This window comes from Chlorocebus sabaeus, chromosome 23 (assembly GCF_047675955.1).
Source record: "Chlorocebus sabaeus isolate Y175 chromosome 23, mChlSab1.0.hap1, whole genome shotgun sequence".
Taxonomy (NCBI): Eukaryota; Metazoa; Chordata; class Mammalia; order Primates; family Cercopithecidae; genus Chlorocebus; species Chlorocebus sabaeus.
The window spans coordinates 4106653-4127416 of NC_132926.1; the positions used below are offsets into that span (position 1 = coordinate 4106653).

The 20764-nt window shown below is 50.1% G+C and overlaps 1 protein-coding gene across 7 annotated transcripts; it reads right to left on the reverse strand.

The window, feature by feature from the left end:
* Positions 1-875: 875 nt before the first annotated feature.
* RMND5B (required for meiotic nuclear division 5 homolog B) lies at positions 876-19323 on the reverse strand. Of its 7 annotated transcripts, none has more exons than XM_073010454.1 (12): positions 18980-19323; positions 18670-18798; positions 16841-16957; positions 11434-11584; positions 6950-7095; positions 6686-6826; positions 5943-6043; positions 5574-5740; positions 3151-3316; positions 1806-1908; positions 1558-1712; positions 876-1476 (listed from the first exon to the last, which is right to left on the reverse strand). In XM_073010454.1, the coding sequence occupies exons 4-12, from the start codon at positions 11570-11572 to the stop codon at positions 1413-1415; spliced, it is 1182 nt and encodes a 393-aa protein (XP_072866555.1). In that variant the 5' UTR covers positions 11573-11584; positions 16841-16957; positions 18670-18798; positions 18980-19323; the 3' UTR covers positions 876-1412. The 7 variants fall into 7 exon arrangements, with proteins under 7 accessions (XP_072866555.1, XP_037848636.1, XP_072866553.1 ...); XM_037992708.2 differs by lacking the exon at positions 16841-16957 and adding an exon at positions 15081-15222 and having other exon boundaries at positions 18980-19322; XM_073010452.1 differs by lacking the exon at positions 16841-16957 and having other exon boundaries at positions 18980-19322.
* Positions 19324-20764: the final 1441 nt, after the last annotated feature.

Below are 20764 nucleotides of genomic sequence, written 5' to 3' on the forward strand. Positions count from 1 at the left end.
AGGTAAGGCAGGGGGCCCAGACCCACTTCATGGAAGCCTAAAGCCCCCCCATCAGGAACACCCCCATTCCTAACTTTCCCCCAGGAGCCTTAAATGCCACTGTGAAGCTTATGGAAGCAATTTATCCACCCACACAGCAAATTTTAAATAGGAATATGAAGCTAAAATGCATCCCCCCAGGCTATCTCTCTTGCTCAACATAATGGCCTTAGTAACCCAATCCCTTCAAACATTTTAGACTTGGGGCCCCTTACTGCTGTCAGAGGCCCTGTACAGGACTCAGTATACACAGCAACCAAGTTCAGGCACCCTGGAATAAACTCACAGGACTCAGTATACACAGCAACCAAGTTCAGGCACCCTGGAATAAACTCACAGGACTCAGTATACACAGCAACCAAGTTCAGGCACCCTGGAATAAACTACACAGACCTCAGCATACACAGCAACCAAGTTCAGGCACCCTGGAGTAAACTCACAGGACTCTATACACAGCAACCAAGTTCAGGCACCCTGGAGTAAACTGGAAATAGCTTGGGCTTGAGGGTCAGATCTGGTTAAAACTCCAAGCTGTCTCGTTTCCAAGCTGTGAGCCTGTTGTGCAAGTTATTTCATTTTCCTGAATCCCATTACACGGATCTCTCCCATGGAGGTAATAAGATCTGGTAATGGGTATATGTAAAAGCACGTTGCCCGGGGTCTGACATCTAAGCTCCCCGCAGTCAGGGCTGCAAGCTGGGTTCTTTCTGCCTGGACAGTGGACACCTGCTGGCCACATTTCTGTGTGCAGCAGCCACCAGGCCGCGCCCAGTACCTGTGTGTGGTAGACATGTGGTCATCATTTGTCTGTGAGGCTAAAGGTTGGCCAGGAGAAATGAGAAGGGCAGCGAATATATTTGTTCAAAGTTATAAAACAACGGCATTCCATTCTAACTGGGACTATTTACAGTGGGAGATGGTACATACTGTTGAGGCTGTACAGTGGGAGGAAGAGGTGGGCCACCACTGGACACCCTTGGGCCGAGGGGCAAGGGGTGGACAGAGCATTGGCATGGCAGCAAGAGACTTGGCTGAGGGCAGGGGTAGAAGGATGTCTACTGCTGAAGACCAAGTGCCTTGCCACTCTGTCGGCTGCTACTAAGTCAAGGGCAAATAAAAACAGGAAGAGACAGCAGGAGCACAGAGGCCAGCATCTCCCTTTCCTTATGCCATAGAGCTGGCTGCCAGGTGTGGGCTGGTCCATCTCCCTCCTCAGTCTCTGCCAAAGGGCTGCTCCAGCCCTCCCCTCAGCGGAACTCCTCAGCCAGGTGCTCTGAAACCAACCACAGTCCACTGAAGCTCACCACCCTACTGAGACAGATCAAGGCTCACAGGTGAAAACCCCTTTCAACAAAATTCCTTCCAGGTAGGAATCAGAATATGATGCGTTTCCCATCTGCCGGGTTCTGCTCCATGGGACAGTAGGGACACTTCAGCCTGTAAAGGGAGGAGAACCAAGAACGTTTCAGGCGTAGTAGGAGAGCCCAGCCAAGGTGGAGTAGAGCACAGGGAACTTACTTTCCTCCATTAATGAGCTTATTGAGTGCATCTCGGGAGATAACATGGCCACAGATGAGCTTGATGGGAGGGTTGGAATCTGACGTCTGCTGGCGGAGGATGGGGCAAGCGAACACGGAGTGGTACCAGCACTTCATGCCTAGTTCAATCTCAATCTGGGAAGGGCAGCAAAGGAGGTGAGTTCCACTTCCTGTCATGGCTGTCCTCCCCAGTGCCTCTTGCCCACGATTCCCCGGGCCAGGCCTCACCGGTAACTCGTCCTTGTGACTCCAGACCCCAGTGCACTGCCTTTGCTCAATCACAGCCTTGATGTTCATCAACACGGGCAGCGCCACACAGCCAGAGGCAAAGCTGCAGACAAGGAACAGAGGCTAGAGTGGCTCAGACCACAGCAGACAGGCAACAGGGCCAGCACGCCATGCTTTAGCATGGACCTTGAGACCGGGCTCTAAAATGGTGCATGGTCCTCAAAGATCCCTCACATTGTTCATAAGGTGCCACATATGTACTTGTGTGTGTCTGACTCTAGAGACTCATTCTAATGCACCCCAAAATTTGAGTATCTACAGGGAAGACTTCCTATAGCTCTAGGGGCAGATATCTGCTCACCCTAATGACTGAAAAGTCCTTGGTGTGACTAGGGGACAGCGAGCAGTTCCAAAGGGCCCCAGCCTGCCTATAGGATGCACCCTGCTGTGTAGTCATAATACACCTTTATAATGGTGGCTACCAACTAGGCCGCCTAACAAATGGAGGCTGGGGTTCCGTTCTCATGACAACTGCATGGGGAAGGGAGCCTACTGGCTGGAACCTCACATGCTAAATACCCTACAATGCACAGGGTAGTCCTGCACGACACAATCATCCTAAGGTGCTAATGTTGTTCTTGCTGGGAAATAACATTCTATAACCTGAATCCACGGTCACATATTAGATGAGCGTAGAATCAGTCCACTATATTGCGGTGCTGTATTCAGACTCCATAAACAGTCTAAATACACAGTAACAACTGTCCACTGTGGTGGACTGTGCGGTTCTGGGGTCAGGTCCAAGTGCCCCTTATTCCCTGTGAGGCCTTGGGCAAGTGAGTGCACATCCTGACTCTCCATTTCTTCAACTGTAGAATGAGGATCACAGTGGCTGTCCCTCCCAGGGTTGCTGAGCTGTGAGGGAGGTGTCTGAGCAGCAGTGTTGAATACATGTTACTCAACCACTCACATCTCCCCTGAAGGCAAGTGGTATTGAAGACATGAGGTCATGAGGAAGGCAGGCTGCAGAGGGGCGTGGGCTAGCTGGGAACGTCTTGCAGTGATCCAGGGTGAGGTGCAAGAGAGGCAGGGACCTCATTCAGGAGACCTTACAAAATGGGAACCGTGACCATGCCACTGACCTCATGGTGACCTCAGGCCATAACTCTTCCTAGTCTCAGTTTAACTGTAAAATCAGGTAATTCCTCTCCTGAAGAATGACTAAGAAAGCCAGTTTCGGTCTCTGAAAGCACCGAGCACTGTTCCTGGCACATGGCAGGGCCTTGGCAAAATGATTCTCTCTCCACCCTCCCAGTTGTGCTGTCCTCATGGGGCTGGGTTGTACCTGACGCTAAGGGGGGACTCCACAGAAAGCCCCAGCAGGGAACAGGCGTCCCGGGTAAAGGTCTCACAGATCTCTGCCCAGTGGCTGTTGTCCAGCAGGTGGCAGTAGGGTGACTTCTCCAAGCCCAGCCGCAGGTACACCAGGCTGCCCATCATCACCTGGATCTCTGCAAGGCAACCAGGGGGTGCAGCTCAGCGGGTGCAGGGCTCTGGGTCCACCCCAAGCGGGCGGCAGGACTGTGCAGCACCATATACGGAGCCCAGCGGCTCCCAAGCCCCCAAGCGCACTGAGCAGGGATGAAAATGCCCTCAGGCAAATGGGACTGTAAAACCCACTGGGGAGGTGGAGTCCAGGCTGCTTCTGCAGGACAAGAACAGGCATTACCTACGTGGAATCGGGAAGGAGGACAGTTCTTTTCCAGTTCTCTTTCCTCCCCAACTGCATCAAGGATCAAATAAGTCCTCAGGTTGGCACTGGTGTCTCCACACTAATCTCCATTTAGAGTAACCCCAGGTTAAGAGCTTTCAAGAGGCAGCAGTATGTAGCTAAAACTTAAATCATGGCTTGGGGCCGGGCGTGGTGGCTCACGCCTATAATTCCAGTACTTTGGGAGGCCGAGGTGGGTGGATCACATGAGGCCAGGAGTTTGAGACCAGCCTGGCCAACATGGTGAAACCCCGTCTCTAATAAAAAATATAAAAATTAGCCAGACATGGTGTCAGGCACTTGTTTTTTTGTTTTTGAGATGGAGTCTTGCTCTGTTGCCAGACTGGAGGGCTGGAGTGCTGGAGCACAGTGGCGCAATCTCAGCTCACTGTTACCTCCGCCTCCCAGGTTCAAGTGATTCCCCTGCCTCAGCCTCCTGAGTAGCTGGGACTACAGGCGCCCGCCACCACACCTGGCTAATTTTTTGTATTTTTAGTAGAGATGGGGTTTCACCATGTTGGCCAGGATGGTCTTGATCTCTTGACCTCATGATCTACCTGCCTTGGCCTCCCAAAGTTCTGGGTTTACAGGAGTGAGCCATTGTGCCAGCCAGTGTCAGGCATTTGTAATCCCAGCTACTCAGGAGGCTGAGGCAGGAGAATCGCTTGAACCCCGGAGGTGGAGGTTGCAGTGAGCCGGGATCACGCCACTGCATTCCAGCCTGGGCAACAGAGTGAGACCTTGTCTCATAAATAATAAATAAAATCATGGCTTGGTTTGCATATTTATTTTGAGATAAAATTTAATAAATATGAGCGGAACTAAAAAAACAAGTTAGTACAGGTTACTACACGTAAGCATAGGTGAGACTCAGATTCCAGGTCTGGAAATTCTAGCATGACAGGAAGAGTGCTCAATTGAGTTTTTTTTATTTTCCTTTTTGTAGAGATGGGAGCAGGGGCAGGGCTTCGCCATGTTGCCAAGGCTGGTCTCCAGCTCAAGTGATTCGCCCCTTGCTTTGGCCTCCCAAAGTGCTGTGATTACAGGCATGAGCCATCGCGCCCAGACAAGTTTCTTTTTTTTTTCTTTTGAGATAGAGTCTCACTCTGTTGCGCAGGCTGGAGTGCAGTGGCGCGATCTCGGCTTGCTGCAAGCTCCGCCTCCCGGCTTCATGCCATTCTCCTGCTTCAGTAGCTGAGACTACAGGCGCCTGCCACAACGCCTGGCTTTTTTTGTATTTTTAGTAGCTACGGGGTATCACTGTGTTAGCCAGGATGGTCCTGATCTCCTGACCTCGTAATCCGCCCACCTCAGCCTCCCAAAGTGCTGGGATTACAGGTGTGAGCCACCGCGCCCCGCCTTTTTTTTTTTTTTAAAGGACTTTTCCATAGGCCAACCATGTCAGGGAGGCACACGAGGCAGAACAGGCGGGGCTCTGAGTGTGGTGTGGCGCACAGCAGGCACGAGGACCCTGGGTGGTCTGCGCTGAAGCTATAAACTAAAGGTACGGCCAGGCGCAGTGGCTCATGCCTGTAATCCCAGCACTTTGGGAGGCCGAGGCGGGCGGATCACCTGAGGTCAGGTGTTCAAGACCAGCCTCAACATGGAGAAACCCCGCCTCTACTAAAAATACAAAATTAGCCAGGCGTGGTGGTGCATGCCTGTAATCCCAGCTACTCGGGAGGCTGAGGCAGAATTGCTTGAACCTGGGAGGCAGAGGTTGCGGTGTGCCAAGATCGCGCCATTGCACTCCAGCCTGGGCAGTAAGAGCGAAACTCCATCTCAAAAACAACAACAACAACAACAAAAACAAACTAAAGGTATGGCAGATGCGAGAGAGGAGGAGCCTAGAGTTCATCCGGACACAATGAGGGGTCAGAGAAGTTTCTAGTTGGGGAGAGGCATCTGCATGGGCGCAGGGACTGGAGCCTGATGTAACCCACCATATCCAGACGTGTCAGGCCAGGCAACACAACCCCAGCCCCCTGGGCACTCACCCCGCTGGTGCAGCTGGGCAAAGGGCTGGAAGTGCCGAGCATAGCTGAGGGCCTCCAGCTGCTTCTCGGGGCCTCCTGCCAGGAGGCGGATGAAGTACAGTCGGTGCAGCTTGAACTCCAGGGAGCTGTTGAGTTCCAGCAGGCGATGCCTGTGGGAGACGGCCCATCTGGGAAGAAAGGGGCCAGTTTAGTGTAGAGCTGGTGGGGGCTAGGACCTGAGAGGAGGGCCCCAAAAGCCTGTGTGAGGCTCTTGAGACAGGGCTGGAGGCAAGTCAAGTACATCTGGGTGAACTGAAGACCACAGTCAAGCCCTGTGCCCTGAGAGGTCGGAGAGCAGAGTGCTGCTGGCCCACCCAAGGGCCTCCTTACTCCAGCGCAGGACCCAGGTCTTGTTCGTGCAGGGCTTCCAGGATTCGATTCAACTCTAGGAAAGGCTGCTTGAAATCCAAGTCCACGTTCAGGGTTGATTCCTACAAGGAGAGAGAGAAGAGATCCCACCACTGCAAGATGGTGTTTCCAAAGTTCTCTGCTGTGCAGATAATAAAAGCTCACCCGCCAAAGACAGGCCAGAGAGAGCTGGGCTTTGCTTGAGGAGCTTGGTCTCGTGCCAGCCACTTGGGCCTCTCTTGTTCCCATCTCGATCCTGGGGAGGCTGAGTAGGCATGCTGACCTCCAGAGTGCGGACTGCAAACCCCACCCTACAACCGTAGCAGTGGAGACAGTCCCCAGGCTACGCACTGAGTTGCATGGCGAGAAAATTATTCCTCTTCAATCCTCCTAGTACAGTAGGGAAAATCTTTACTTTTACCACCAGTGTGTCTTTAACACCTAACAAGTACTACTTTGTCATTTCACTCATCTATCTCCCTTTTCAATAAAGGGATATGAGGCCTCAGCTCTGAACCCTGCCTGGCAACCAACTCTAACTAGAAATGAGTAACTTCTCTTTTCGTCATATACGTTTTTAAAGCTACCTTCTACTTCTGGCAGAGGCGCTGATTTCCTTTAGGAAATAAATGGATTTGAAGAATGGCAGGGACTTCGTATACTGAAAACTAGCAGGTGAAAGGCAGAGCAGGCAGGTTGTCAGCGCCCGCCTGGCCCGCCTGTACCTGGCACAGCTCCTCGGCCACACTGAGCATGCCCTGCTGGTACAGGTGTTCCACGATGGCCATCTGCAGGATCTGCTGCTGCTGTTCCCGCGCGTCCCACACCGCATCTGACACAACACCACAGATCTCAGAGTCGAAGTTCTGACAAAGGAGGACAGACAGGGCCTGGTGATGCGGGCACTCTTGCTGGCTCTCCTTCGAGTCCTTGTACATCCCAGCTTCAGGGTACTCCCAGCCCAGGCCTGGAGCCAGCCACGTGCTCACCCTGTCAATGGCTTTGCCCACTCGGGATACACTGCTGTGAATGTCCTTATGGTCCGAAGCCAGTTTCTGCACCGTATCTTTGATCTTCCGGCAGCATTGTGACATCACCAGAGAGAGGGTGGCTGAAAGAGGGGTCCCCTGGAGGGCTGCAGAGAAAGTGGAATAAGGACACAGAGGAGGCAGACTGGGGCACCTGCCTTGGCAGCAGACCTCAGCTCTACCTCCTCTATTCTAAATGCCAGCCCCGTGGCCCAGGAGGCAGCCCTAAATGCCAGGGTGAAAGAACTAGCTTCTCTTCCAGGTCCTGCCACTTTTTAACTGTCTGACTTGGAACTGGTCAAATGGGAAAAGCCAGTTCACCTCTGGGAGCCTTCATTTCCTCATCTGTAAAATTATAGTGAAATGAAGATGATTTGGCACTTACTATGGGCCAAGTGTTTATTTTAACTCACGGACTACAGCATGCATAGGATTCTGTTTAACTGTGAAGTTAAACATAGAGTTACCATAGGATCCAGCAATTCCACTCCTAAGTATACACCAAAATAAATAAAAACATATGTCCACACAAACACTTGTAAGTGAATATTCATAGCAGCGATATTTATAATAGCCCAAAGGTGGAAACAACCCAAATGTCCATCAATCAGTGGAAGAATATGGCATATCCATACAATGGACTATCATTCAGCCATAGAAAGGAATGAAGTGCTGATACAGGCTACAGCATAGATAAGCCTTGAAAACATCATATTAATCAAAGAAGCCAGACACAAAAGGCCACATGTGATATGATTCCTTTTATATGAACTGTCCAAAATAGGCAGATCTATAGAGACAAAAAAGAGATTAGTGGTTGCCAGAGGCTAGGGAGAGGGAGGAATGGAGAGATAGTTAATGGGTTAGGTTTCTTCTGGGGGTGATGAAAATGTTCTGAAATTAGATAGTGGTGAAGATTGTACAATTCTGTAAATATGCTGAAAACAGTGCACTGAGTTGTACTTTATTTTTTAAATTTTCATCTATGTATGTGTGTATGTATGTATGTATTTTAAGACCGGGTTATGAGACTGGCTAATACTTGTATTTTTGGTAGATGGGGTTACCATGTTACCCAAACTGGTCTCGAATTCCTAGACTCAAGCGATCTACCTGCCTCAGCTTCCCAAAGTGCCAGGACTACAGACATGAGCCACCATGCCCATCCAGAGTTATACTTTATTTATTTATTTGGATACAGAGTCTTGCTCTGTCGCTCAGGCTGGAGTGCAGTGGCGCAATCTTGGCTCACTGCAACCTCTACCTCTCGAGTTCAAGCGATTCTCCTGCCTCAGCCTCTCGAGTAGCTGGGGTTACAGGTATGCGACACCATGCCCAGCTAATTTTTGTATTTTTAGTAGAGACAGGGTTTTCCATCATGTTGGCCAGGCTGGTCTCAAACTCCTGACCTCAGGTGATCCACCTGCCTCAGCCTCCCAAAGTGCTGGGATCACAGGCATGAGCCACTGCACCCGGCCAGAGTTGTACTTTAAAAGAGTGAGTTTAATGGTAAGTGAATTGTAGCTCAGTTTTTAAAAAAGACATAGGAACCAGGGACTCCCTCTGGTCAGACCTAAGACAATTTGAACATTACATTAAATAACCGTAATGGATTATAACCTATTGAATACAATAAGAATATGAGTGTGAAGTGATAATAATGAAAGGAGAAGGGAAAGCTTTACAGTTGAATCCCAACAAATAAATGTATAAAGAATGACAAAGCAGGAAAAATCACCATGTTGCAGACAGCTTAGTAATAATTCATACAACAATCATTAATGGATAATAAAACTAGTAGAGGCTGAAATTTGGTAAAGAACAGGACATTTATATGTTATCAAAGTATCTCCCCACATACCACCGGTTGTATGTGTTTTGTTTTGTTTTTTTTTTTTGAGACAGTCTCGTTCTGTCACCCATGCTGGAGTGCGGTGGTGCAATCTTGGCTCACTGCAACCTCTGCCTCCTGGGTTCAAGAGATTCTCATGCCTCAGCCTCCTAAGTAGCTGGGACTACAGGCATGTGCCACCATGCCTGGCTAATTGGTTTTGCCATGTTGACCAGGCTGGTCTTGACCTCCTGGGCTCCAGTGATCTGCCCGCCTCAGCCTCCCAAAGTGCTAGGATTACAGCCCACAAACTACTTAGTGATTACAAAGAAAAATTAGGAACTTTACAGTGGAAAAACTTAGCAGATACCATCTTAACTAAGTGGTCAAAGTGAAGATCAGGCCAGGTGCAGTGGATCATAATCCCAGCACTTTGGGAGGCTACACGGGAGGATCACTTGAACCCAGGAGTTCAACACCACCCTGGGAGACCCCATCTCTACAATAAAAAAAAATTAGCTGGGCGTGGTAGTGTATTGCTGTGGTCCCAGCTACTCCTGAGGCTGAGGTGGTAGGATCACTTGAGCCCAGGAGGTCAAGGCTGCAGTGAGCCAAGATCACGCCACTGCACTCCAGCCTGGGCAACAAAGTGAGACCTTGTCTCCAAAATAAAAGTGAACAACAGCAATAATGCAATAAACCAACATCTTGTGTCTTCCAATGTGATGCACTGAGAAACAAATCACTTCTGAAGTACTCCTGCCAAAAATGCAAAACCTAAGTAATGAGAAAACATCAGACAACTCCAAATTGAGAGATGTTCTGCAAAATTGGCTTTAATGCTTCAAAAATACCAATGTCATGAAAGATAAAGGAAGACAGAAGAAATGTCCCAGATTAAAAAAACTAAAGATTAGACAGGAGAAACGAAATGAAGTGTGTCTTGGATTGGTTCCTGGACTGGAAATCAAAATGCTTTATGAAAATTCCTGGGACAGCCAGGCATGGTGGCTCACACCTGTAATCCCAGCACTTTGGGAGGCCAAGGCAGGTGGATCACCTGAGGTCAGGAGTTTGAGACCAGCCTGGCTAACGTGGCAAAACCCCATCTCTACTAAAAATACAAAAAAAAAAAAAAAAAAATTAGCCAGGCATGGTGGTACAGGCCTGTAATCCCAGCAACTTGGGAGGCTGAAGCAGGAGAATCGCTTGAACCTGGGAGGCAGAGGTTGCAGTGAGCCAAGATTGCACCATTGCACTCCAGCCTGGGCAATGAGAACAAAACTCTGTTTCAAAAAAAAAAAAAAAAAATTCCTGGAACAATGGCAAAATTGAAATGTGAATTACACTGGCTGGGTGTGGTGGCTCACACCTGTAATCCTAGCACTTTGGGAGACTGAGGCAGGCAGATCACTTGAGGTCAGGAGTTCAAGACCAGCCTAGCCAACATGTCAAAACCCCGTCTGTACTAAAAAATACAAAAATTAGCTGCAGGTGGTGGTGTGCACCTTTAATCCCAGCTACTCGGGAAGCTGAGGCACGAGAATCGCTTGAACCTGGGAGGTGGAGGTTGCAGCTGAGGTGAGATCACACCACTGCACCCCAGCCTGAGCAACAGTGAGACTCCATCTCAAAAAAAAAAAAAAAAAAAAAAAAAAAGAATGTGAAGTATAGTTACTAGGTAATATTATATCAATGTTTCATTTCTTGGATTTATTTATTTATTTATTTATTTTGTTTTTTTGAGATGGAGTCTCACTCTGTTGGCCAGGTTGGAGTGCAGTGGCGTGACCTCTGCTCACTGCAGCCCACCACCATGCCCAGCTAAGTTTTGTATTTTTAGTAGAGAAGGGGTTTTGCCATGTTGGCCAGGCTGGTCTTAAACTCCTAACCTCAGGTGATCTGTCCGCCTTGGGCTCCCGAAGTGCTGGGATTACAGGCATGAGCCACCATGCCTGGCAATTTCTGGGTTCTAATAAGTACGCTGTTTTTATGCAAGAGACTGCCCTTGATTTTAAGAAATACACACTGAAGGCTTGGGGCTATGTTATCTACAACTTATTTTCAAATGGTTAAAAAGTAATGATAGCGGCAAATATGGCAACATATGAGCAGTTGGTGAATCCAAGTAAAGGGTATATATCAGTTCTTTATACTATTCTTGGAACTGGTCTCTAAATTTAAAATTATCTTTAAAACCTTAAAAGCTAAAAATCGGCCAGGCATGGTGGCTCACACATATAATCCCAGCACTTAGGGAGGCTGAGGCAGGAGGATCACTTGAGCCCCTAGGAGTTCAAGACCAGCCTAGGCAACATAGACATTGTCTCCACACACACACACAAAATTATAAAATGAAAAGAAAAAAAGTTAAAAACAGAAAAGTAAGTTGAAAACAAAATGTAAATGGGAATCATCTCAGGTAAATTAATCATTTCTGTTGGGCTTTTTGAAACAGTTCAGAGACTGTCATTACCCGGTTTCAAGGAGGCCTAGAGATGCTGGTACCAACATCCTCATCATCGTCCTTCCGGAACCCTGTCACTCAGTAGCTTCGGGTCTCCCATGTCCTCAGGGAGGCTGTCGCAGGGCACTTGCAAGGGTGGCCACCCACCTGCACTGGCCAGCTCAGCCCGCAGCTGGCCCACGTAGTGCAGCAGCTCCTCCAGGCTCTGCTCGCAGTGCTGCCCGTAGGTCAGGAACTTCTGCAGGACCTTGTCCAGCTCTCTCTCCACGCACGCACACTGCTCCATGGTGGCCTCAGCCTGGGGAGGGTCAGCTGGGTCAGGCCCCATCTGGGCCACGGTGGCATGGCAGGCAGGGTGCTCAGACCACCTCTTCAGATCCCTCTTACCATTCCCACATCATGCATCAATGTTCCCTATGTTTTGGTAAGCATGTAAGCATGTAACATCCCATCTCCTCATTCCAGTGGAGGATGCAGGCTGGTGTGAGGACGGGGTTTTTCTGAATCATGATGAGAAAATTATTCCATTTTCAACTCTTTTCATGCCTTAATCTTTGTTCATTCCCTTTTAAATCAGAACAGATAGCAGGCCTCACAGAGCCCTTAGCTGGCAATACTATCTAACTAGAAATCCACATACTGCATAACGTCATATTACATGTGTGTATTTCCTTTTTTTGAGACAGGCTCTTGTTCTGTTGCCCTGGCTGGAGTGCAGTGGCACAATCTCAGCTCATGGCCACCTTCACCCCCCAGGCCCAAGGGATTCTCCCACGTTAGCCTCCTGACTAGCTGGGACCACAGGAATGTGCTTCCACACCTGTCTAATTTAAAATTTTCTTTTGTAGAGACGGGGTCTCCCTGTGTTGTCCCGGCTGGTCTCCAACTCCTGGGGCTCAAACAATCTTTCTGCCTTCGCCTCTCAAAGTGCCGGGATTATAGGCATGAGCCACCATGCCTGGCCCATGTATTTTCGTAGAGTCATTATGGCCACATTCTTACAGTTAAAGGAACTGCTTTTCCATGTACTATAGTAACATAAGCCATAAAGGCCGTCCTTGAGTGGCTGATATTTGGAAACACAGCTTGGGGAATAACTGCCAACCATGCCGGCCTGACGGGCTTGCCTACCACCCCTGCCTCAACCTCACCCGCTGCGCACCTGACAGGCACAGAACCCTTGCTCTCTCATAGCCCCGTGCCCTGGTACATGCTGCTTCCTCACGGGGCCTGCTCTCTATCACCCTTACCTCCTCGACTACTTGAGAGGCTGGCCCATCACTTCTGAGTTAGCTCAGACGTCAGCATCTTCAGCAGCTGTCTCTAGCCTGTGCCCACCTAGCTCCCTCTACTCTCACTTTGCACCCTTCTATTTCAGTTTTGGTCACTGGGCCTGCCTCCCCAACCAGACCAGAACCTCTCTTGCTGCAACACCACCTTCCCTCCTCATTATACCATTGAAAGAAAGTTGACTTTTCTTGTCCTATCTCTTCTCCCTACCACTGGGGCTTCCTTCCTTGTCCTTTCTACCCTGGGCCACTGCTTCTTTCCATTTCAGAGCAGCCTTTGACACTGAACATGTGGGCAAATCTCAGAATGTCTGTGACACAGGTGATTTCCTTCCCCATCCTTCCATCTATGAGATTTGAAATGAGAGGGTTCTGTCACATTTCCCTCTGAAAGATTCAAATCTAGCCCAGTGCCCATTCTCAAGAAGGGTACGGAGGAACATCACAAAGAGAAAGAGAATCTTATGTCCAAGGTGACCACCAAGATCTTCCCAGTTTCACAGGCTCTCTTCACTCATTCCCACCAGCATGAGTCCCAGCCTCAGCACCTTGGCCCATCAGTAGCCACTGTCACCCAACCTGACAGGGAACAAGTGACAGTGAAATGGCACCCAGGGCCTTGGGGGCTGTGTTTATTCCCTCTTTCCTTACAGCTAATGCTATTACACTGGAATCTATAGTCATGGAGTCCAGAAGCTAAGCCGCCCCCCCCATCCCTTCTGTACAAACATCCTGCAACTGGATGTGACCCATTATGGCAAAATATAACAGGGTCTCCTATCTGAAATGATGTAATTATTATTATTGCTATTATTAACAGCTGACATTCCAAATAGGAGCCTGTTATGTGCCAGGCACTGCTCTAATGACTGCATACATTAATTCGTTTACCTAATGCTCATGAAAACACTATGAGGTAGGTACGATGATTAGACCCACTTTGCAGATGAGAAAATGAGACACAAAGATTAAATCAGTGGCCCAAGGTCAGGCATCTGGGAAGTGGAGGAGCTGGGAACTGAAGCCAGACAGTCTGGCTCTGACCTGGGAGTCCTTCTCTAAGTACTTCACATCACAGGCACTCCCAGGACCAGCTTCACAGGCCACTGTTTCACTAGGAAAGGAAAGCAGCAAATATCTGTGTTGGAATGAGTGTACAGCAACCATTAATGACGACGAGAAACAGAAAATTAACCACAGAGCTCATGAGAATGATCAACCAGGGAAGACGGCAGGACACTAGAATGTTGGCCAAGAGTGTCTGGGAACTAGAATCACAATTTTTCAAAAATAAACATATCAAACATTTTGATATATTTATCAAAAATAAACATGGCTCAAAAAAGCCAGGACCTCATGAAGGTCAAACAATCCGGCCTGTCAGACCCCAAGAGCTACCAGGCTTATCAAAGGCAAGCTCAAATCAGCATCTTGAAATTGTATTTACTACACTTGATCTTAGCCAAAAGGCAATAAAATTGCCTTTATGAGAAGCAATAAAATTGTATTTACAAAGTTGAGGAAGGAGATGGTACAGGATTGCATTGTGGCAAGGAGTAGGAAACAATCTAGGGACCTCATCACTAGAGGAATCAAGTAAGTAAGTAAAATGTGGGGGATGCATCTATGGAAACCTGTGGAACATTTAGAAAATGCATCCCAAATATACCCAGAGCAACATCAGTAAGATCCACACATGGCACTGAGGTGGAAAAAAATGAGGTCTAGGCAGAATCCATTTATGTAAATTAAAAATATATGCACCCGGGCATGGTGGCTCACATCTGTAATCCCAGCAGTTTGGGAGGTTGAGACGGGAGGATCACGAGGTCAGGAGATCGAGACCATCCTGGCTAACACGGTGAAACCCCGTCTCTACTAAAAAAATACAAAAAATTGGCCGGGCGCGGTGGCTCAAGCCTGTAATCCCAGCACTTTGGGAGGCCGAGACGGGCGGATCACGAGATCAGGAGATCGAGACCATCCTGGCTAACACGGTGAAACCCCGTCTCTACTAAAAAATACAAAAAACTAGCCGGGCGAGGTGGTGGGTGCCTGTAGTCCCAGCCACTCGGGAGGCTGAGGCAGGAGAATGGCATAAACCCAGGAGGTGGAGCTTGCAGTGAGCTGAGATCCGGCCACTGCACTCCAGCCTGGGCGACAGAGCGAGACTCCGTCTCAAAAAAAAAAAAAAAAAAATTAGTCGGGTGTGGTGGTGGGCTCCTGTAGTCCCCGCTACTCGGGAGGCTGAGACAGGAGAGTGATGTGAACCCGGGAGGTGGAGCTTGCAGTGAGCCGAGATTGCACCACTGCTCCAGCCTGGGAGACAGAGCAGGACTCCGTCTCAAAAAAAAAAAAAAAAAAAAAAAATTATATATATATATGCATGCATATAGGCCAGGAGCAGTGGCTCGCATCTGTAATCTCAGCATTTTGGGAGGTCAAGGCGGGCAGACTGCTAAGCTCAAGAGTTTGAGACTAGCTTGGGCAACATGGCAGATTTACCTGGGCATGGTGGCACATGCCTGTGGTCCCAGCTACTCAGAAGGCTGAGGTGAGAGGGAGGATTGCTTGAGCCCGGGACGTCAAGGCTGCAGTGAGTCATGATTATGCCACTGCACTCCAGCCTGAGCAACAGAGTGAGACCCTGTCTCAAAAAAAACAAAAAGAAGATATACACCAAACACATCAGAATGGTTTCCTGTGGTGAGAAGATGGGGGAAGAATAGGGACAACAGGGAATATAAATACAAAGGAGAAAAAGGCCCTGCATGGACCAGTAAGTGTCACCCTGAGGAGTGTGATTAACTCAGTACTTTTTTTGTTTGTGTTATTTGGAGACGGTCTTGCTCTGTTGCCCAGGCTGGAGTACAGTGGCACTATCTTGGCTCACTGGCAACCTCCACCTCCTGGGTTCAAGCAATTCTCATGCCTTGGTTTCCCAAGTAGCTGGGATTACAGGTGCGCCACCACACCTGGCTCATTTTTTTTTTTTTTTCATTTTTGTATTTTTAGTAAAGACGGGGTTTCGCCATTTGGGCCAGGCTGGTCTCAAACTCCTAGCCTCAAGTGATCCACCTGCCTTGGCCTCCCAAAGCGCTGGGATTACACATGTGAGCCAAATCACCTGGCCAAATTTTTAAAAATAAAATAAGTGAACTGAGAAAACAGAACTGTTTGCGGGTATTCTATCCAAAAAATCCAGGAAGTTAATTCAGTCTGTCCAGAGCAAGCCACTCCGCCTGAATCATAGTCAATCATCTTCACCAGGCACAAGGAATTGTGTTTGTCTTTACAAACTTCATGATTAATAGAAGTACTGATGATTGAAATTTCATGTCCACTGGTCCTAAGCCTTCCTCCCCAAGGTCTCACATATACAGAAATTATCCACCAGGATGACCCTCCGAAACACACACCAGATCCTGTTACCTGTGCCCAACACTGCCATGGTTGACATATAAGCCCTTTGCAATTACATATTTGCTTCCTTTGCACAAGTTGTTCCTATTTTTAGAGTGCCCTCTGCACTTCTTTGTATAGAGTACGTAAGCTGTAGTTAAATTATCACCTCCCCTTGAGCCCTCAGTGAAATCTCCCTGCCTCTTTTTCTGCTTCATAACCTGGCAGGAGTGGCCATACCACACCCATCTGAGTCCTCAACCACTGCAGCACAGTAACAGCCTGTCCACGTCGGCCTCCCCCATTGGTCTGTGAGCTGCTCAATGGCTGGAGTGCAGTCTTGTCCATTCTCCCGCTTGGTGCCCAGACCAGGGCCTGGTCCATGGCAGATGCTCAGTAAACATTTGTTGATTGGGGCCGGGCGTGGTGGCTCACGCCTGTAATCCCAACACTTTGGGAGGCCAAGGTGGGCAGACCATGAGGTCAGGAGATCAAGACCATCCTGGCTAACACTGTGAAACCCCATCTCTACTAAAAAAATACAAAAAATTAGCCGGGTGAGGTGGCGGGCGCCTGTAGTCCCAGCTACTCCGGAGGCTGGATGGAGCAGGAGAATGGCGTGAACCCCGGAGGCAGAGCTAGCAGTGAGCCGAGATCACGCCATTGCACTCCAGCCTGGAAGACAGTGCGAGACTCCATCTCAAAAAAAAATAAAATTTGTTGATTGGCCGGGCGCAGTGGCTCACACTTGTAATTCCAGCACTTTGGGAGGCTGAGGCAGGTGGCTCACCTGAGGTCAAGAGTTTGAGACCAGCCTGAGCAACATGGTGAAACCTCGTTTCTACTAAAAATACAAAAATTACCCAGGTGTGGTGGCGCACGCTTGTAATCCCAGCTACTCGGGTGGCTGAGGCAGGAAAATCGCTTGAACCGGGAGGTGGAGGTTGCAGTGAGCCAAGACCACATCATTGCACTCCAGCCTGGGCAACAAGAGCAAAAATTCCGTCTCAAAAACAACAACAACAACAACAACACATTTGCTGATTAAATGACACATCCATTTCGTAACTTCGCCCTAGAGAGCCTGAGCTCAAACGTGCAGGAGTGGGTAAAAAGAGACATGAGTGAAATATTAAATCTCCATGATGGCATGCACGGAGGTTTATCCTGGAGTATTTGGCATCCTGAAACAAGGGGCTCCTGTGCAGGGAGAAAAGAAGTTTGAGCAAATCACAAAGGTCCCTTTTGCCTGACAAAGATTAGACAACCTCCATTGACTCAATTCCTAATGCTTTTTTTTTTTGAGGCAGGGTCTCTTCAGTTAATAGGGTTGCTTAAAAATTTAAAAAAAAAAAAAAAAAGAGAGAGAGAGACAGGGTCTCAATCTGTTGCCCAGGCCAGAGTGCTGTGGTACAATCAGGGCTCGCTGCAGCCTCGACCTCCTGGGCTCAAGTGATCCTCTCACCTCAGCCCCCCACCCCAAGAAGCTGGCACTACAAGTACACCATGTAACCCCCCATGAACACTCCTGAGTTTATGACACATTTAATTGGTCCATGCAGGGCCGTTTCTCCTTTGTATTTATTTATGTATTCCCTTTTGTCCCTATTCTTCCCTCTCTCCCCACCACACCTGGCTAATTTTTTTGTTGTTTGTTTTTGAGATGAAGTCTTGTGGCATGATCTTGGCTCATGGCAACCTTTGCTTCCCAGTTTCAAGCGATTCTCCTGCCTCAGTCTCCTAAGTAGCTGGAATTACAGGCACCTGCCACCAGACCTGTTTTTTGTATTTTTAGTAGAGATGGGGTTTCACCACGTTGGCCAGGCTGGTCTTGAACTCCTGGCCTCAGGTGATCCTCCCGCCTCGGCCTTCCAAAGTGTTGGGGTTACAAGCGTGAGCCACTGCGCCAGGCCTAACTTTTTGGAGAGACAGGGTTTCACCATGTTGGCCAGGTTGGTCTTGAAGTGCTGAGCTCAAGCCATCTGCCAGCCTCAGCCTCCCAAAGTGCTGGAATTACAGGCGAGAACCACCGTGCCCAGCCAATTCTTAGACTTTTGCAGCTGCCACCTCCATCTGTTCTCCACCCTACATGTCACTCCTCTTCTTAAAACCAAAAGATTTCCACTGTACTTAGAAAAAACTCCACATTCCTTTCTATGACCTACAAGCTCTACGTGAGGAAACCCCGACTCTCCGACCTCATCTCCTACCACTCTTTCCCTTTCTTACCATACTCCAGCCACACTAACTTTCTTTCTGTTCCCTGACTATACTCCCAGTTGATTTCTGCCCCGGGGCCTTCGCACTGGTTGTTCCCGCTGCCTGGACCACTCTCTCCCCATATCTTCCTATACCTTCCTCCTAATTTGGGTCTCAACGCAAATGTCACGTCTTCAGAGACGCTCTGCTAGACCACAGTATCTAATGCTGACCCCTCTGCCCCACCCACACACCAGTTACCCTGTCATATCGCCCTCTTCCATTTTTTTTTTTACCACACAGCCCTACTTGAAGTTTCTTTCTTTTCTCATTAACCAAAACTGGAGGGAGGAAAAAGCCCATCATTTTCCCTGGACAGCAGCGCCTACTGGGAGTTTGACCCGCATTAACATGCACACGACAGGAAACTCCTAGTCATCCTTCCAAAGACCCTGCCCCAAAGCCCTGCCGAGCCCCGTCCGCACCTGCTCACCTCTGACCCAGCACGGTCGCACGAGGATGGGACGTTTGGGTCCGAGCTACTCCCCCGGCTGAGGCGGGTCTTCGGGGGCTGGGCCGGGACCTGAGTCTGGGACTCCAGCTCCCGGCCCGGGGCCGATAACTGAGAAGAGAACAAGCCCAAGGGCAGATTGTCCGGGGCTTAGTCGAGGGTAGCAGGGAATGTGGAGAAGGCTGGGACCCGGGAGGCCGGCCGAGCTTTCCCCGCCGCGCGCCTCAGCTCTGCCGGCCGCCGTGCCCGCCCTCGGCCCGCACCTGCCGGCCCCAAGCCCGCGCGCTCTCACCTCGCCCCGCAGCCCCGGCCCCGGCTTCCGGCGCCACTGTCATCGGAACCGGAAGCCACGGCGGTCGATCGGCGGCCCGGGCCCGCCCACTGGCGGTTTCGTGGAGGGGTGGCCGTCCCACGAGCCCGCAGCTTTGCGTCCGGCCGCCGAGCCTCCCCGCCGCGCGTGCCGAGTGGAGTCGCCCGCGTGAACAGGGCGATGGCCTGAAAAGCCGCGCCTGTAGTCCTCTGGGGGGTCGCGCCTAGTCGCCTCCAGGTTCCGAGTCCCACCGGCCGGGCCGCGGGCCTCCCAGTCGACGGAAGCCGCTAGCCGCGACCGCTCCTCGCCGGCGGGCGGGTTCCCCACCCGGCAGAGGAGGCGTCGGCCCCGCCCTCAACCCAGCGCCCGGCTCCCGGGTCAGAAGCCCGGAGTGGTTACGCCTACAGCGCTGCCCGCCCAGCTCAGTGAGGGCGGCGCGGGGGCCGTGAGCGGGGTAGCTGGGCTGTGTCCGCGATGCGCTCTTGAAATACCAAGTGATGCTTAAAAAAAGAAAACTCCAGGTCGGGCGCGGTGGCTCACGCCTGTAATCCCGGCACTTTGGGAGGCCGAGGTGGGCGGATCACGAGGTCAGGAGATGGAGACCATCCTGGCTAACACGGTGAAACCCCGTCTCTACTAAAAATACAAAAATTAGCCGGGCGAGGTTGGCGGGCACCTGTAGTCTCATAGTCCCAGCTCCTTGGGAGACTGAGGCAGGATAATCGCTTGAACCCGAGAGGCGGAGGTTGCAGTGAGCCGAGATCATGCCATTGCACTCCAGCCTGGGCGACAAAGCGAGACTCCGCTTCAAAAAAACAGAAAACTCGGCTTTCCCGTCCCGGCCTTGCTGGTCCCCATGTCCCGAACTTAATCTGCCCACTGGGTATTCAACAGAATTCGGTTCTGTGGACGAGGGGGTCCAGCCCTACCCTGCCGCCCTCTGTTGGTCGCTGTCCAAGGGGGGAAGGGGGGAAGGGGGGAAGGGGAAAAGATGGGACCTGCCCATCCTTCCTAAGGAGGAAGGGTGAAGGTTAGGGAGGAGAGAACAGGCACTGGCCCCAAACCCAAGACCGGACTGAATTTTCTTTTTCTTTTTTCTTTTTTTGAGATGAAGTCTTGCTCTGTTGCCCAGGCTGGAGTGCAGTGGTGTGATCTCGGCTCACTGCAACCTCCACCTCCAAGCTTCGAGTGATTCTCCTGCCTCAGCCCCCTGAGTAACTGAGATTACAGGCATGCTCCACCATGCCTGGCTAGTTTTTGTATTTTTAGTAGAGATGGGATTTTGCCATGTTGGCCAGGCTGGTCTGGAACTCCTGACCTCAGGTGATCCGCCCACCACAGCCTCCCAAATTGCTGGGATTACAGGCATGAGCCACCGCACCCAGCCCTAGATTGAATTTTCTATCCTTCCAGACCCTCTGCTCTAGAGGGAAAGAGTAAAGAAGTCCCCACTCCTCCTCAGGCCTCAGATGCTGAGACTAGGAGCAGTCCTGGAGAAAAAGCTAGGTATCTGTGTTGCCGACTTCTGCTCCCTTTTGGTTGGGCCTCATTCCAGGCCATCCTCCCCTGGAATCCTCCATGCCTCCCCATGCGTCCCCTTCTTCCCCTTTGCACAACTTACTTTTTTTTTTTTTTTTTCAAAATAGAGACGTGATCTCCCTGTGTTGCACAAGTTGGTTGCTAACTCTTGGCCTCAAGAGATCCTCCACTCTCAGCCTTCGGAAGTATTGAGATTACTAGAGTGAGCCACCGTGCCTTGCCCTGTTT

Bases quoted from the DNA above. Each gene is read 5' to 3' on its own strand.
- RMND5B (XM_037992708.2), bottom strand. The intron at 6,827-6,949 runs GTGAGCACGTGG...CTCCTTTGTCAG, and splicing joins TGGGCAAAGCCATTGACAGG to AACTTCGACTCTGAGATCTG. The intron at 6,044-6,685 runs GTACAGGCGGGC...CTCTCCTTGTAG, and splicing joins TGGCCGAGGAGCTGTGCCAG to GAATCAACCCTGAACGTGGA.